General features: G+C 47.4%; 1 protein-coding gene across 1 annotated transcript in view; it reads right to left on the minus strand.

The window, feature by feature from the left end:
- Positions 1-14518, minus strand: part of IARS2 (isoleucyl-tRNA synthetase 2, mitochondrial) — a 53985-nt gene that overhangs the window by 38731 nt on the left and 736 nt on the right. Inside the window, exons 2-11 of the mRNA XM_073671914.1 lie at positions 13743-13865; positions 13252-13411; positions 12370-12518; positions 11931-11980; positions 11427-11536; positions 4624-4714; positions 4163-4278; positions 3382-3551; positions 2831-2921; positions 940-1091 (exon numbers count right to left, since the gene is read on the minus strand). Coding sequence (XP_073528015.1) covers positions 940-1091; positions 2831-2921; positions 3382-3551; positions 4163-4278; positions 4624-4714; positions 11427-11536; positions 11931-11980; positions 12370-12518; positions 13252-13411; positions 13743-13865 — 1212 coding nt within the window. The remainder of the gene's footprint in view (positions 1-939; positions 1092-2830; positions 2922-3381; positions 3552-4162; positions 4279-4623; positions 4715-11426; positions 11537-11930; positions 11981-12369; positions 12519-13251; positions 13412-13742; positions 13866-14518) is intronic.

Here is a 14518-nt window from a genome sequence, read left to right on the forward strand (position 1 = left end):
AAACTGATGAGCTTAATGCCTGTAGGCGGGTGTATACTGCAGAGGAGGAGCTATTTTTTTTTTTTTTTGCCTGGTGTCAACCTCCTAGCGACAGCAGCATACATCCATGGTCCTGTGTCCCCCAATGAAGCAATAAAGAAACACAAGCTCCTCTCTCTCAGGAGCTAGGTTCTCCATACACTGAACAATACCCGAGTCAAAAGGCTGGCTATTTAAAGCCCAGACCACACCCTGGGGTGGAGATATGGTGAATGGCTCCCCAACCGCACTATAGCCATTCACAAAAAAACAAGTCCTTTTAAATATGGCTGATTAACCCTCTCTGCACATACCATGCAGGAGAAGACTTCCAGGTTTCACATCACTGAAGCTAATAGCCTCAGTGAAACATATCTCCCCTCCAGCACTCTGCCAGTGACTTTGTCACAATAGTAAAAATCTATGAAGCCTGGCTATGGGCTGGTCGTTACAGGAGAATCAGTAGGGATCCTGACTCCCCTTTCCTCGCTTAATGTGATCAGTATTAAATTAAGAAGAGGTCATGCAGTATCTATAGGACACAACAGAGCACCTCATACACCACTCTTCTAACTCCATCAGTATCAAAGCCTAAAATTGGCCATCAACAGTTTTGCACAACCAATTCTGACCACAGTGAGGAGAAACAGGGAATTAGGATCCCCGGCTCTCATGATCAGCGGAAGTATTATTACTCTAGAAATCCTGTGCAGTTCATTGCACCGGAAAACACATTTAAGCAGGACTGTGCCCAAGCGATCGACAAAATAGTGTGTTGTATGTGCTCTACAGACTCCGGCCTGCACCGAATTGATAATGTAAAATACCACATTGATGTAAAAAAGGGTCATACATGTCTGCCATGAAAACGTGGTAGCGTTAACAATGACAGTACACAGTATAATCAATGTCTGCCATTACCTGAGCCTTGTCCTTCACATTAGCCGTGTTGACAAACCACTGCAGGCTGGCCCGGATGATGATGGGCTTCTTGGTCCTCCAGTCATAGGGATAACTATGAATGAAACTCTCCTCCTTAACCAGATTCTTTGTACCGAGCAGCATCTGTATGACTAGAACGGTGAAACAAATAAGTAAAAAGGCCCATCCCTGTAGAACTGTATGGCTGATTTAAAAATAAATAAATAAATACATTGGGATACTCGGGAGCAGCGGGAATTAAAAACCGGTCACTTTTAAGACTAAATCTAAAAAACCAAAACAAAACAAAACTGAATTCTCAGGGGAGGAAGGGGGAGGGAAACAAGAGCAAAAACTATAACCTGGTGACAGGTACTAGAAATTAAATCTTCATTTTGGCAGATTTTCGCCACAATTTGAGACCTTTTCTAGCGTAACGCTTAATAAACCTAAAAGGCAACTGTTGCCCATTCTCCATTTGGTTCTCTACACCTGCTTTTTCAACTTTCATCGAGCATTGGGCAAAAAAAAAAAAAAAAAAATTCTGAGCAATTTGCAACTTATTTTGTGCCATTTGAGACTTTTTCTTTCCCTATTTGATACTTTTTGAGACTCAATTTCCATGAAAAATAGACATAAGCTGCTTGATAAGTGTGAGTCTTTTTATGTTATACTTATATAGGGTGGAAAAATGAGTAAGGATTAGCAGTGAATTAGACCTCCTCTCACTGTGCCTGCTTATTATTTGCTCAAGCAGCTAAAAATATAGGAGACAGAGAAATGAATAGGCAAAATGCATTTGTGGCAACTTTTGATCCATTCCTGGCGTTGGCTCACAGAACTGCCACAAAATTTTCATATGTGATCACAGCATAGAGCGCCCTCTACTGTGCATTTCCTGTAATTTGAGATTTCACTTTCCTTTTAGGCTAAGTGCCCACAATGCAGAAATACTCCGGATTTTTCCTGAGAGTTTCTGCATCTCCCTGGCAGAAAAACGCATGCGGATTTTACATGCGTTTTTCCTGCCAGGGACATGCGGATGTGAAGCGTTCTTCACATGCATTTCTGCATGCGGGTTGTCAAGCGCTTTCCACGCGATTTTAGCATCACTTGGAAAAGTGCTTGACAACTTGGTCACACTATATAAATCCAAGCAACCGGCATAGATTTTATATAGTGTGACCAAGTTAGTTTATAAAAAAAAAAAAAAAAAAAAAAAGATAAAAATGGTTAAAAAAAACATCAACAAAAAAAACATTATACTTAACTTCCGATGGCCCCCGGTCTCCTTATCCGATGCGTCCGCTCTTCCCGATGTCTCGCGGTTGTGTAAAAGGACGTTCCATGAAGTCATTTAGTCATGTGACAGGTCACGCGACAGCAGACGTCAGCGGTCGCGTGACCCGTCACATGACTAAATGACGTCATGGCAGGTCCTTTTAGACCATCGCGAGATGCCGGAAAGCCAGGACGCATCGGATAAAGACACCGGGGGCCATCAGAAGGTGAGTGTAATGTATTTTTTTATTTTAAATTCTTTTTTTTTTTATAGGTACTATGGCACCCGGGTCTGGGGGAGAGTCTCCTCTTCTCCAGACCCGGATACCATCCGCACATTGAATCGCTTAATATCCGCATGTGCACATGTAGTCATGCGGATATTAAACGATTCAATGCAAGTCAATGGCGGTGAAAACGCTGCGATTACACAAAATAATTGGTAGTGCTGTGGATTTTTCCACAATGATAATCCGCAGCATGCGGATTATCATTGGGGAACATTGCAGACCTTCTACCAAGCGTTTTTTACGCGTTTCTGCGGCGGAATTGCCGCTGCGTCAACGCTTAAAAAACACATAGTGGGCACACAGCCTTACAGATTACATACCGGCTTCATTTCCATCTTCAAGCACAACTTTACTTTCCAAATCAGCTCCTGCTTCAGCAGTAAAGCGTCCGGCTTCATCCACAAGACAGTCCTTCAGAAAACCAGGAAAAAAAACAAAAAACTAAACTTATTCAAAGCTTATTAAGATCATCATTTCTGCAATTATCTCTGCATACTTTATAAGATATTTCAGAGCGGTTTGTAATGATTGCTTGCATAAATAGCAGAAATTTAGAGAAAGCAGCGCTAAGGGACACAGGACTAGGCTTCGCCGAAACAATTTTTTTTACCTACAGCGTCCGATATGTTAGATGGGTGGTCCATTATTAGAAAAACATGGCCGCCGTCTTCAAAAAACAGTGCCACCCTTTTCTACGGCTGCGTCTGGTATTGCAGCTCCATTAACCTGAATGGTGCAATACCACACATGACCTGTAGACAGGGGGGCAGTTTTTTTGTAAGAAGGCAGCCATGTTTTTTACTAATTTTTCAGCAACGATGGTTGGAATGAATCAAACGACCATTTATTACAAGCATCAATAGTCACTGACCACAGGCAACTTGTGATTAGAGGCTACGCCGTAGTCTTCGATGCCGTGAGCGGGTGCGGTGTGCACAAGGCCGGTGCCCTTTCCCATAGTAACGTGGTTTGCAGCTAGGAGGGGAGAGGTGCGTCCAGGTACTGCAGGATGATCGCAGACACCGTTCTCCAGATCCGCTCCTGGGTTGTCAGAGAAGACAGACATAATGAAATTTTGCCAATTAATACAACTATATTGAAAGGCTTAGAAATGTTCCCCCCCTGACGAATTTTGCTGCAGATATTCCTTAGATTTCTCATTGTTTAGTACTAGAAAATCATGGTCGCTTTATTACAGAAACAGTGTCACTCCTGTCCGGGGGTTATATCCGAAGAAGCAGCTCAGCTCCATTGAAATGAATAGGACCCGAGCGTCAATTCTAGACACGACCCACTGACAAGTGTAACTTATCTCTAGTGAGGATCTGTCATCAGATTTCACAATATCATCTGCATACATTATTATTATTACTATTATTATTATTAAAAACAAAAATCTGATAGATCTGATGATGTTGGAGTGCTTACTTTGATATTCATTGCATAATCCTTTTCGGACAACAAAATTAGCATTTTATGCATTTAAAAAAAAATGCTAATTTTTATTTAAGGATTAAACAGTAAGTCACCAGCCCCCATCAGGTATTACAAAGATCTAATAAATAATGTATGCAGTTTGTATCGCGAGATCTGCCCTAACAAGATGTGGTGAATGATAGTCGCATTCTGCAGACAGAATTATTAAAATTCACCTTTAAATGTTGAAATGACATCAAATTTAGTCCCCAGGGACTGTGCCGTGGATTCCACGCAATCAGCGGCCAGGATATACATCTCCCCTGAAGATCCGCACTTCACGATGGAGTACCTGCAAGTAATACACAGGATTAGGCAGGATCTGTTAGTGCCATGAGTAAGATCCCAACCGATCGCACATCGATGACCTATCCTAATCCATTGTAAAAGAAAATACCAAGTGGAACGCAGAACATACATGGCGAAGGAACAGATTGGAACAATTGAAAAACATCGCCGACAGCTTACAAAGAATGCCTCTTTAACGGTGTCCTCCATCGGATGACATTTCCTACACTCATTCCACAAATTTACCGTCTCATCCGCTTCTCTAGCTTCATAGCAAAATCTTGGATGCACGTGTCTCTTCAGCTTTACTGTCCTATATAATATCAATGTGACTATAAGGAAGACGTACGTGGTTTCCGGCATGTAGCAGACCGCCTGGTTAGCTGGAATGGTCCACGGCTGAGTCGTCCAAATCAGGGCGCTGACCGCTCCGGATCCATCTGTGAATCAAAGTATAATAATCACTGTATTACTGCAGAACGTAGCTACTAAACATGCCAATAAATGCTCAAAATGTGCTCAGTGTCACACCCCCTTCTCCCCTCCCCCTGCTGATTAGTAAACAAAATCTGCCCGAAAAAAGAGGGGATCATTTTCCTTTATTTCTTGGTCAAAAAGGGAAAAGTTACACTCTTGAAAGTTTAAAAAACTATCAGACATGTGAGAATTTTTTGGTGCCGAAACCCGGAGTGATCGTTAAAGGGAATCTGTCACCCTCCCTGGGACTTTTCAGACCGCTAATGTGGGCATACAGGTTATAGAAATGTGAATCTATACTTACCTGTTTGGCCCATATTAGCAGTCTGGTTTCTGTGTAATCAAATTTTTATTAAATGATTTCTGCTAGGCTTGGCGTCCCCCGGCGCACAAGTTCCCTGCTCCACAAGGCTGTATGGACGGCAGCGAGAAGAGCGCCATCCATACAGGGGGAAACAGCGCAGGCGCGGGATCCGGCCGGGAACTGCACATCACAGGGCCCTGTGACATGCAGGAGAGGTGGGGTAAGTATGATAATAGGGCTAGTAGGAGGGGATTTCTTGGCGTACGGGAGACGCCAAGCTTAACAGAAATCATTGGAGCCTTCATTGGGGGACACAGGACCACGGGTGTATGCTGCTGTCGCTAGGAGGTTGACACTAGGCAAAAAAAGGAAAATGGCTCCTCCTCCGCAGTATGCACCCGCCTACAGGCACCAAGCTCACCAGTTAGTGGCTAGAGCAGTAGGAGAAGCACAAAATAACCAACTATGTAATGCCCAACGGGGCACAGTCGTGAAAAACTAAATGAGATGCCCAACAGGGCCAACAGGACATATGTCCAAACTCAGGGAGGGTGCTGTGTCCCCCAATGAAGGCTCCAAGAAAGAGATTTTACAGTGAGTAGCAAAAATCCCTCTCTTTCTCTATCGCTTCATTGGGGGACACAGGACCATGCGACGTCCCAAAGCAGTCCCTTGGGTGGGAGAACAGAAGATAGTCACAGACTAGGTCAGACTTCGGCAACTGCCGCCTGCAGGACCTTCCGTCCAAGACTGGCGTCAGCCGAAGACTAAGTGTGGACCTTGCAAAACCTTGAAAAGGTGTGAAGAGAAGACCACGTTGCGGCCTTGCAGATTTGAGAGGCCGAAGCCTGATGGCGGACGGCCCAAGAGGCCACCACCTCCCTGGTGGAGTGAGCCCTTACCCCGAGAGGGGGAGGTTTGCCCGAGATGCGATGTGCCTCCAAGATGGTCGAATGTATCCAACGGGCGATGGTTGACTTGGAAGCAGGGAGACCCTTGTGATGCCCTTCAGGGATGACAAAAAGGGCATCCGAGCGCCGAAGGGAGACCGTTCTGGAAAGGTACACATGTAGAGCTCTGACCAGGTCCAGTTTGTGCAGGGACTTCTCCCGTGGGTGCACTGGAGCAGGGCAGAAGGAAGGCAAAATAATGTCCTCATTGATGTGAAAAGCGGAAACCACCTTTGGTAAAAAAGAAGGCACCGGCCTGAGCACTACTTTGTCTTGATGGAATACCAGAAAAAGGCGACCGACGAGAGGGCTGCGAGTTCAGCGACCCTTCTAATAGAGGTGACAGCCACTAGAAAAGCCACTTTCCAGGAGAGAAGAGAGGCTGAGATGTCCTGAATAGGTTCAAACGGAGGCTGTTGTAGGACGCTTAGGACCATATTAAGGTCCCATGCTTCCACTGGAGGGCGATAGGGGGGCGCCAGGTGGGCCACCCCTTGTAGAAAGGTCCTGACCTGAGGATGGCTAGCTAAGTTACGCTGGAATAGAATGGACAAGGCCGAAACTTGGCCCTTGAGAGTGCTGAGAGATAGTCCCGCCTCTAGACCGGACTGAAGAAAGGCCAAAATGACTGGCAAAGAAAAGGACATAGGAGTAAGCTGATCCTGTTCGCAGTGACGAAAAAAGGCCCTCCAAGTTCTGTGGTATATGCGAGAGGTAGCGGGTTTTCTGGCGTTAATTAGGGTCTGAATGACATTGTCAGTAAAGCCCGCCGTCTTCAACACCGCGGCCTCAACGGCCATACCATTAAATTCAGAGAACGATAACTCTGATGAAGAATAGGACCCTGAGAGAGGAGGTCCGGACGGTCTGGTAGTCTCCAGGGGAAGTCGACAAGCAGATTTACCAGATCAGCGTACCAGACTCGTCTGGGCCAATCTGGGACCACTAGAAGAACTGGTACTCCCTCTGTCTTGACCTTCTTGATGACTCGAGGGATCAGAGGTAGAGGTGGAAAGAGATAGGGCAGTTGGAACTGTTACCATGATATGACTAGAACGTCCTGGGCGATTGCTAGCGGATCGCGGGACCGGGCTACAAAGGCCGGAACCTTGTGGTTTAACCGGGAGGCCATGAGGTCGACGTCTGGTGTGCCCCACCGTAAGCAGATTTGGTGAAACACCTCAGGATGGAGAGACCATTCTCCTGAGGCGAGGCCCTGCCGACTGAGAAAGTCAGCCGCCCAGTTGTCGACCCCTGGAATGTGGACTGCTGAGATTGCCGGGACCATCTTCTCGGCCCAAAGTAGCACTCTTGCCACCTCTTTTAGGACGGGCTTGCTGCGCGTTCCTCCCTGATGGTTTATGTATGCCACAGCCGTGGCATTGTCCGATTGTACACAGACTGGGGACCCTGCCAGGATCTTCTGCCAGTGACGCAACGCCAGGTAAATCGCCCTTATCTCCAGAATGTTGATGGGGAGAGAGACTTCATGGGGGCTCCACCGGCCTTGGACCGTGTGTTGTAGAAAGACTGCCCCCCAACCGATGAGACTGGTATAGGTCGTGACCACCTGCCAGCGAAGCGGAAGGAATGATCTCCCGGGTCTGAAGGAAGAAGGGCGGGACCACCAGGTTAGTGACCGTCTTACTTGGCGAGGCAACTTGATGCGTCGATCTAGAGATGACAGATTCTTGTCCCAAGCTGAGAGAAGGGCTAGTTGAAGGGACCGGGTATGGAACTGGGCAAAAGGAACTGCCTCCATGGCTGCTACCATCTTTCCCAGGACACTCATGCATAGTCGAAGGGAGTGTGGACCTGGGTCGGAGAGGATGTGGATTCCTTGTCGTAGTGAGTTCATCTTTTCCCTTGGAATGAGGACCCGGGCACGGGTCGCGTCGAACTGCATCCCTAGCGTTGGGATGGGACCAGGGAGGATTTGTCCGTGTAGATCAGCCAGCCTAACCGGGAGAGAGTGTTAATCTGGAGACTGTGGAGACAGTCCCTGAACGTGGGGCCTTTGATTAACAGGTCGTCGAGGTAGGGTATGATTACAATTCCCCTTGTTCGAAGAACGGCCATAACTGTCGCCATCACCTTCGTGAAAACCCTCGGGGCTGTGGCGAGACCGAAGGGGAGGGCAGTGAACTGGTAATGCGCGTTCTTGAAGGAAAAGCGTAGGAACCTCTGATGTGACGCGCAGATTGGGATGTGAAGGTATGCATCCTCAATGTCCACTGAACATAGATATTCCCCGGCCTCCATCGAGGCGATTACCGACCTGAGGGACTCCATCCTGAACTGTCTGATGAATACATGTCGGTTTAGCTGTTTGAGGTCCAGAATCGGACGTAGTGTGCAGTCCTTTTTTGGGACGACGAAGAGATTTGAGTAAAAATCGGAAAACCTTTCCTGAACGGGAAACGGGACTATGACTCCTGAGCGTAGAAGAGAAGTGATGGCTTGGAGAAAATCGGGAAGCAGAGATGGTTGTGGGAGGTGGGACCTGAGGAAACGTGATGTGGGCTGGAATCGAACTCGATTTTGTAGCCGGAAGTCACAATTTCTTTGACCCAGGCATCCTCTATTGCCGGGAGCCAAGAATCTGCGAATAGAAGGAGACGGCCGCCCACCCTGGGAGAAGTCCCAGGTGGGAGTGAGCTGTCATGTTGAGGAAAACCTGTTGGATCGAGATCGTGATCCAGAGGACTTGGAAGAGCGACTCCTTGGGCGCCAGTTAGACGTAGGCCTAAAGGAGGGTTTACGATTGTCCCGCTGCGCTGGAGTATAGTCCTGTTGAGAGGCGGGGTTCAGTTGAGGGAACTGACGAAAGGACCGGAACTGAAGGGGACGTCTCCTAGGAAAAGGGCGTTTGGGTCTGGGCTGTGGGAGGGAGTTGCTCTTACCCCCAGTAGCATCAGAGATGATCTGATCTAGCTTGGAGCCAAACAGTCTGGAACCTTGAAAAGGAAGATTAGTTAGAGATCTTTTGGAAGCCGGGTCGGCGTTCCAGGCTTTAAGCCAAAGAATTCTACGTAAGGCAACGAGATTACTGGAAACCCGGGCTGAGCATGCAGCAGAGTCAAGGGACGCCGTAAGTAGATATTTTCTGGCATGGCCGATTTGATCAGCTAAGTCGGCCATATCGTCCGGGGAGGCCCCTGCTAGGATGCCCTGTCTGAGCTGTTTGGCCCATGCGGACACCGCTTTTGATACCCAAATTGAGGCGAAGGAAGGGCAAAGAGAGGTGCCCGCAGCCTCAAAGGCTGACTTAGAGAGGGCCTCAACCTGTCTATCCGTGGTATCCTTAAGGGAGGAACCATCCAGAAGAGACAGTACCGTCTTGGCGGAAAGGCGAGAGACGGGAGGATCCACAGATGGTGACTCCGTCCATTTGCTGACAAGGTAGTTGTTAAATGGGTATAGGACGTTTAACTGTTTCTTTCCTGTAAAGAGCTTTTCTGGATGCTCCCACTGCTTTTGAAAAACACTGTCAAATTCTGCATGGTTAGAAAAAGTGCGTGCGGGACGCTTAATCTTTTTGAAGGAAACGGAGTAGTCCCGGGACGGGCTCTCGTCTTCTGTTACATGCAGAGTCTGATTGACAGCCGTTATAAGGCTGTCTATCATGTCCTGGACCTTGGAATGCTGGTCTGAGTCAGAACCAGAGTCTGAATCTGAAGCAGAGTTAGATCCCGGGGCGACCTCCGGGGAAGAGGTGTGAGACGCAGGGAGCATCTTGGAGTCTGGAGAGCTGGAGGATGAGCTTGCATGAATCCGTTTCTGAGAACGTGCCGTCCGTCTGCCCCCGTGAGGAGGGGGCAGGGGTGCCTGCGAATCGTCTGTGGGGACGTTCGGAGAGCTGGTGGCCGTGGATAACATAGGCAAACGTTCTGGCAAGCTTTCTAAGACCTGCACCAGAGATTGAGAAACCTTGATGAGGTCAGAGACAGACTGTGACATAGCAACAGCTCACTCCGGAGGGGAGGGGGTTACCACGTCCTGAGCGGCGGGGGGGATCTTGGGGTGCCAGCATGGCGGGAGGTTTGCAGGTCAAGCAGAAGGCCGTAGTGACACCCGCGGGCCACTTAGTACCGCAAAGAGCACAGGCGTAGTATATGACAATGTGAAAGGGACGGACTGAGGGCTCCCTGGGTTTGGGCATATGTGCCTGACGGAAGCGTCACTATGCCCCTCGATCCGGATTGGTCAAATAGGAGGGGGCGTATGGGAGTCGGAGCGGGATCGCCCACAGGACACGCCCCCTCGTCGGAGAAAAAGCGCGGCAGATTTGGCGGGCGTAAGGGAGAAGGAGGAAGTGGCCCAGGGAAGCGCCATGTTTGGAGGGGGGGGGGGGGGAGGGGGAGGACCGGGGGCTGGTACCTGCAGCTGAGAGGCAGTGGCTGAGTCCAGTGTAGGAGACGGTGTCAACCCCAGACAACTGGGGGAAGGTCACCCGCAGGGACCACCGTCTCCCTCCCAGGCCGCTCTGAGGAGGGGGCTGGGGTAGGGAACAGGGTAGGACTGGCCACCGAGATCACCCTGAGACACCCTAAGGTGACAGGGGATAAGTCCTGCCCAGAGGGTCCGAGAGTGGGCGATGTGGGGGTAGCCACATTACTCTACCGGTCGCTAGTGGGTTAACAGGGGATGCAATGTGCCCTGTTAGCTTGAAGAGCTGTATCTGAAAGAGAAAAAACAAACATTAATAAAACACAACAGGGTTGGATCAGAAGGATCCAGGTCTACCTCCTACAGACACTAAGCTTAAACTGGTGAGCTTGGTGCCTGTAGGTGGGTGCATACTGCGGAGGAGGAGCCATTTTCCTTTTTTTGCATAGTGTCAACCTCCTAGCGACAGCAGCATACACGTGGTCCTGTGTCCCCCAATGAAGCGATAGAGAAATGCGATTACACAGAAACCAGACCGCTAATATGGCCATACAGGTAAGTATAGATTCACATTTCTATAACCTGTATCCCCATATTAGTGGTCTGAAAAGTCCCAGGGGGTGACAGATTCCCTTTAAAATGGAGAAGAAACGTTCAGCTAAGCACTGCTCGTCTCCAAGACTCGAGACGGACTCTATAGTAAGTCTAAGGAGTCCGTCTTTTGCATCAGAGGAGAGCAGCGTTCGGCTGAGCACTTCAGCTCCTTCATCAATAAGAAGTCTCAGCCCCTGAACCTCATATAAAAACATGTAGCATGCCTCTTTAATGTGTCAAAAATGGTTTAAAAAGTCCAGCTACACTTTACATCCATCCCAGCAGTGACCTTGTCTTCACCAGCTCTCGGATACGGCCCTCTATAGATAGGAGTATGGAACTTTATGCCAATAATTTTTTCTTCATGTCTGAATTTTTTTGCATTTATTAAATAGCACACAGTAAAGGCAATATGTTTTGTTCCAGGGGAGATATTACCTATGACAGAAGTGAGTTTGGGGGGAGTTTTCTGCAGTGGAAACTTTACAAAGATGGATCGGCTGACGTGTTGCTGGTTGTATTCTAATTCTGCTTCGGCCAGCGCTGTTCTAGAAAGTTGTGGAAAAAAAAAAGAAAAATGTGATCCATCAAATAAAAATACATTATAAAATATTAGAGATGAGCAACAAAGATTTGCAGAACCCTGGGTCAAAGTCAACGTGAAAGTCAACGTGAAAGTCAAGGGTGACCAGGATGGTAGCATTCGAGTGTCAACCGCGGGAGGTAGCAGGACCCAGAACCGATGTGGACGCTGGACCAGGGTGCAGCAAATCTTTTTGCCAATTTCGACCAAATAAAAGTAACAAATAATAAAAAAAAATAATAATATTAGCGCCTCACAATTTTGTTTTAATCCAAAAACCTGGGGTGCGAATATAGTGTAGAATTTGCCCCCCCAAAAAAAGGGACAGCGCTGCACACGGCAGGCATTATATTCCTTACCTTGTTGATGGGGACCAAAACACGGGTCTGTAATCTCTGTATATGTGACCCTGTACAGAGAAAAACATAAAAATCAAATATTTAAGAACACTAACCCTTTAATTACCACCCATGTGCCCTTTTAGTGTGGGCCTTGCTTACACTGCAGTGTTTTTACAGCGCTGTAAAACAAGTCCTGTCTCATACCATACCACCCATGAGTGGCAGCTCAGCTGTCACGTGACAGCCCAGCTCCTGATTTAATGGCCAGGACTGGAAGGTCACCGTTTAACCCTTTGATTGTCACAAAGGGTGACTGTGCAAAGAGGTTTCTCAAAAGATTGCTAACATATAAAATAAATATAAATAAATTTTAAAAAAAAAAACACGCAATCATTTGGTATAATTTTTTTTTTTCGGTGTAAAGATGGCAGTAATCTGGAGTCCACTGCGTCCTTACTTTTTCGTGCATCTTAAAGAAAACATCGAGCTGCTTTGCCTCGTATTTCTTATCATACGTGTAATAACAGTTCTCCCAGTCGGCCATTACTCCCCAGCGAATGAAGGAGGACTTCTGCTTCTCAATGGCCTTTTCTGCAAATGCCTTAGCTGGAGAGAAGCAGAGGAGAAGGTTTTTTCATTTTTTTTTTAATTATTCTAAACCCTTTAGTCTTTAGGATAGGTCATCAATAATAGATCAGTGGTGGCCTGACACCCAGCACCCACCGGATGTAAAACATAAGCACTATGGCCCATTCATTCTGAAGGCTGATGGTGGTCCCGGAAGTTATACCCCACCTTAGATCAAACTTTGAGGTCATATCCTAAGGATATACAGTACAGACCAAAAGTTTGGACACACCTTCTCATTTAAAGATTTTTCTGTATTTTCTTGACTATGAAAATTGTACATTCACACTGAAGGCATCAAAACTATGAATTATCACATGTGGAATTATATAGTTAACAAAAAAGTGTGAAACAACTGAAAATATGTCTTATATTCTAGGTTCTTCAAAGTAGCCACCTTTTGCTTTGATGACTGCTTTGCGCACTATAAGTCTATGAGACTCAGAACAAGGTTCCATAGAATTACATTGAGAAAAGTGACTTTGGGTCCACACATAAACCCCGGTATCAGCCAGCGAGTCTGATTTTAGGTCACTTGAGACAGAAGAGGAATGGAGCGGTGTCGGAGACCAGGGAAAATGGCGATCGGTAAGTATTTTAATACATCAACACATATATAATTAGAGCAGATTCTGGAATAAAAGTTTTACCCTTTAGGTCAGAGAAACAAATCTGCTACCATGTGCCCCCCCCCCCCCCCCCCCCATCATACCTTTGCTTCTTATCTCCAAAGGGGTGAGACCGTCAGATTGGTCTCCAATCTCCGCCAGGGCTCGGAGCTCTATTGGCAGTCCATGGCAATCCCACCCGGGTACGTAGCTCACTTTGTAGCCCCTCATCATTTGGAAACGATTTGTTATGTCCTTAAGTATCTGAATAACATCGGAGCGAATGAGAGAAGTGGAAAGCGATCAGAGTGTATATGACTTATCACCAAAAAGTAAAGGTTCACATATCCTAAACATCAACTACTATTATTATATTAAGTCTAGAAAATCACAGAGGATACAACTGTAACACAATCTCAGCTGTGAAAAGCATTACGGTTAATAGGAGATATTCAGCCTCTGGGTGTAAACATGAAAGATCGCATTCACTGACAGCAAGCAGAGGCTTTGACATTTGTACATTACTAGATCTCTATAGAATGTAGCTTGTAATCAGATTAGTCAGGATGATTCTGATCGACACCGAACCACTTACTTTATTTAGCGCATGGCCAACATGGGGGTCTCCATTGGCGTAGGGGGGGCCATCGTGTAGACTGAATTCTTTTTTAGTTTTTCTTGCTTTTTGCCAATTATAAAGCTGCAGGAAGTTAGTCTCCTATGAGAAAAATACATAAACGTATTATAATAGTACAAAGCGGGCATATAACATATGGCACCCAACTGTCCCTTTGCCCCTGAGATAGCACCCATCCTCAGAGCCCTGAGAGCACCTAAACCCAGCGGCTCTTGTGATCCCCACCATTCCAGTGCCCCGAGAATCCCTTCTCCTCTAACATCTTCTTTCTACCCAGGGCCCCCTATGTTCCCTGCCAATCCCAGTACCCCCCGAGCCCCCCATCCCAGTCCCTGTACATCCCATGATCTTCTCTGTCCCAGTGCCCCGAGATTCCAAGTTTGCTCTAACATCTCCACAGTCTCAATGCCCCAATACTTTCCCTGTTTCCTGCCCCCTACCGTCAGTCCTGTGTTCATGACCATGAGCCCCGTGCTCCTTGCCCCCTACAGCCAGTGCCATGCCCACCACTGGCAGCCCAGTTCTACTTGCCTTCTACCGTCAGTCCCATGCCCACCACCGTCTGTCCTGTGCCTATCAGATAGCCCTGCGCTCCATGCCCCATACTGTCTGTCCTGTGCCCACCATCATCATCATCCAGAGCTCCCTGCCCCCTACTGTCTGTCCTGTGCCCGCCATCGTCATCCCGGTGCTCCATACCCTCTACTGTCTGTCCTGTGCCCACCATCGTCATT

The sequence above is a fragment of the Phyllobates terribilis genome, unplaced genomic scaffold, assembly GCF_046119375.1.
Source record: "Phyllobates terribilis strain yellow unplaced genomic scaffold, ASM4611937v1 Scaffold_3__8_contigs__length_932513732, whole genome shotgun sequence".
Lineage (NCBI taxonomy): Eukaryota > Metazoa > Chordata > Amphibia > Anura > Dendrobatidae > Phyllobates > Phyllobates terribilis.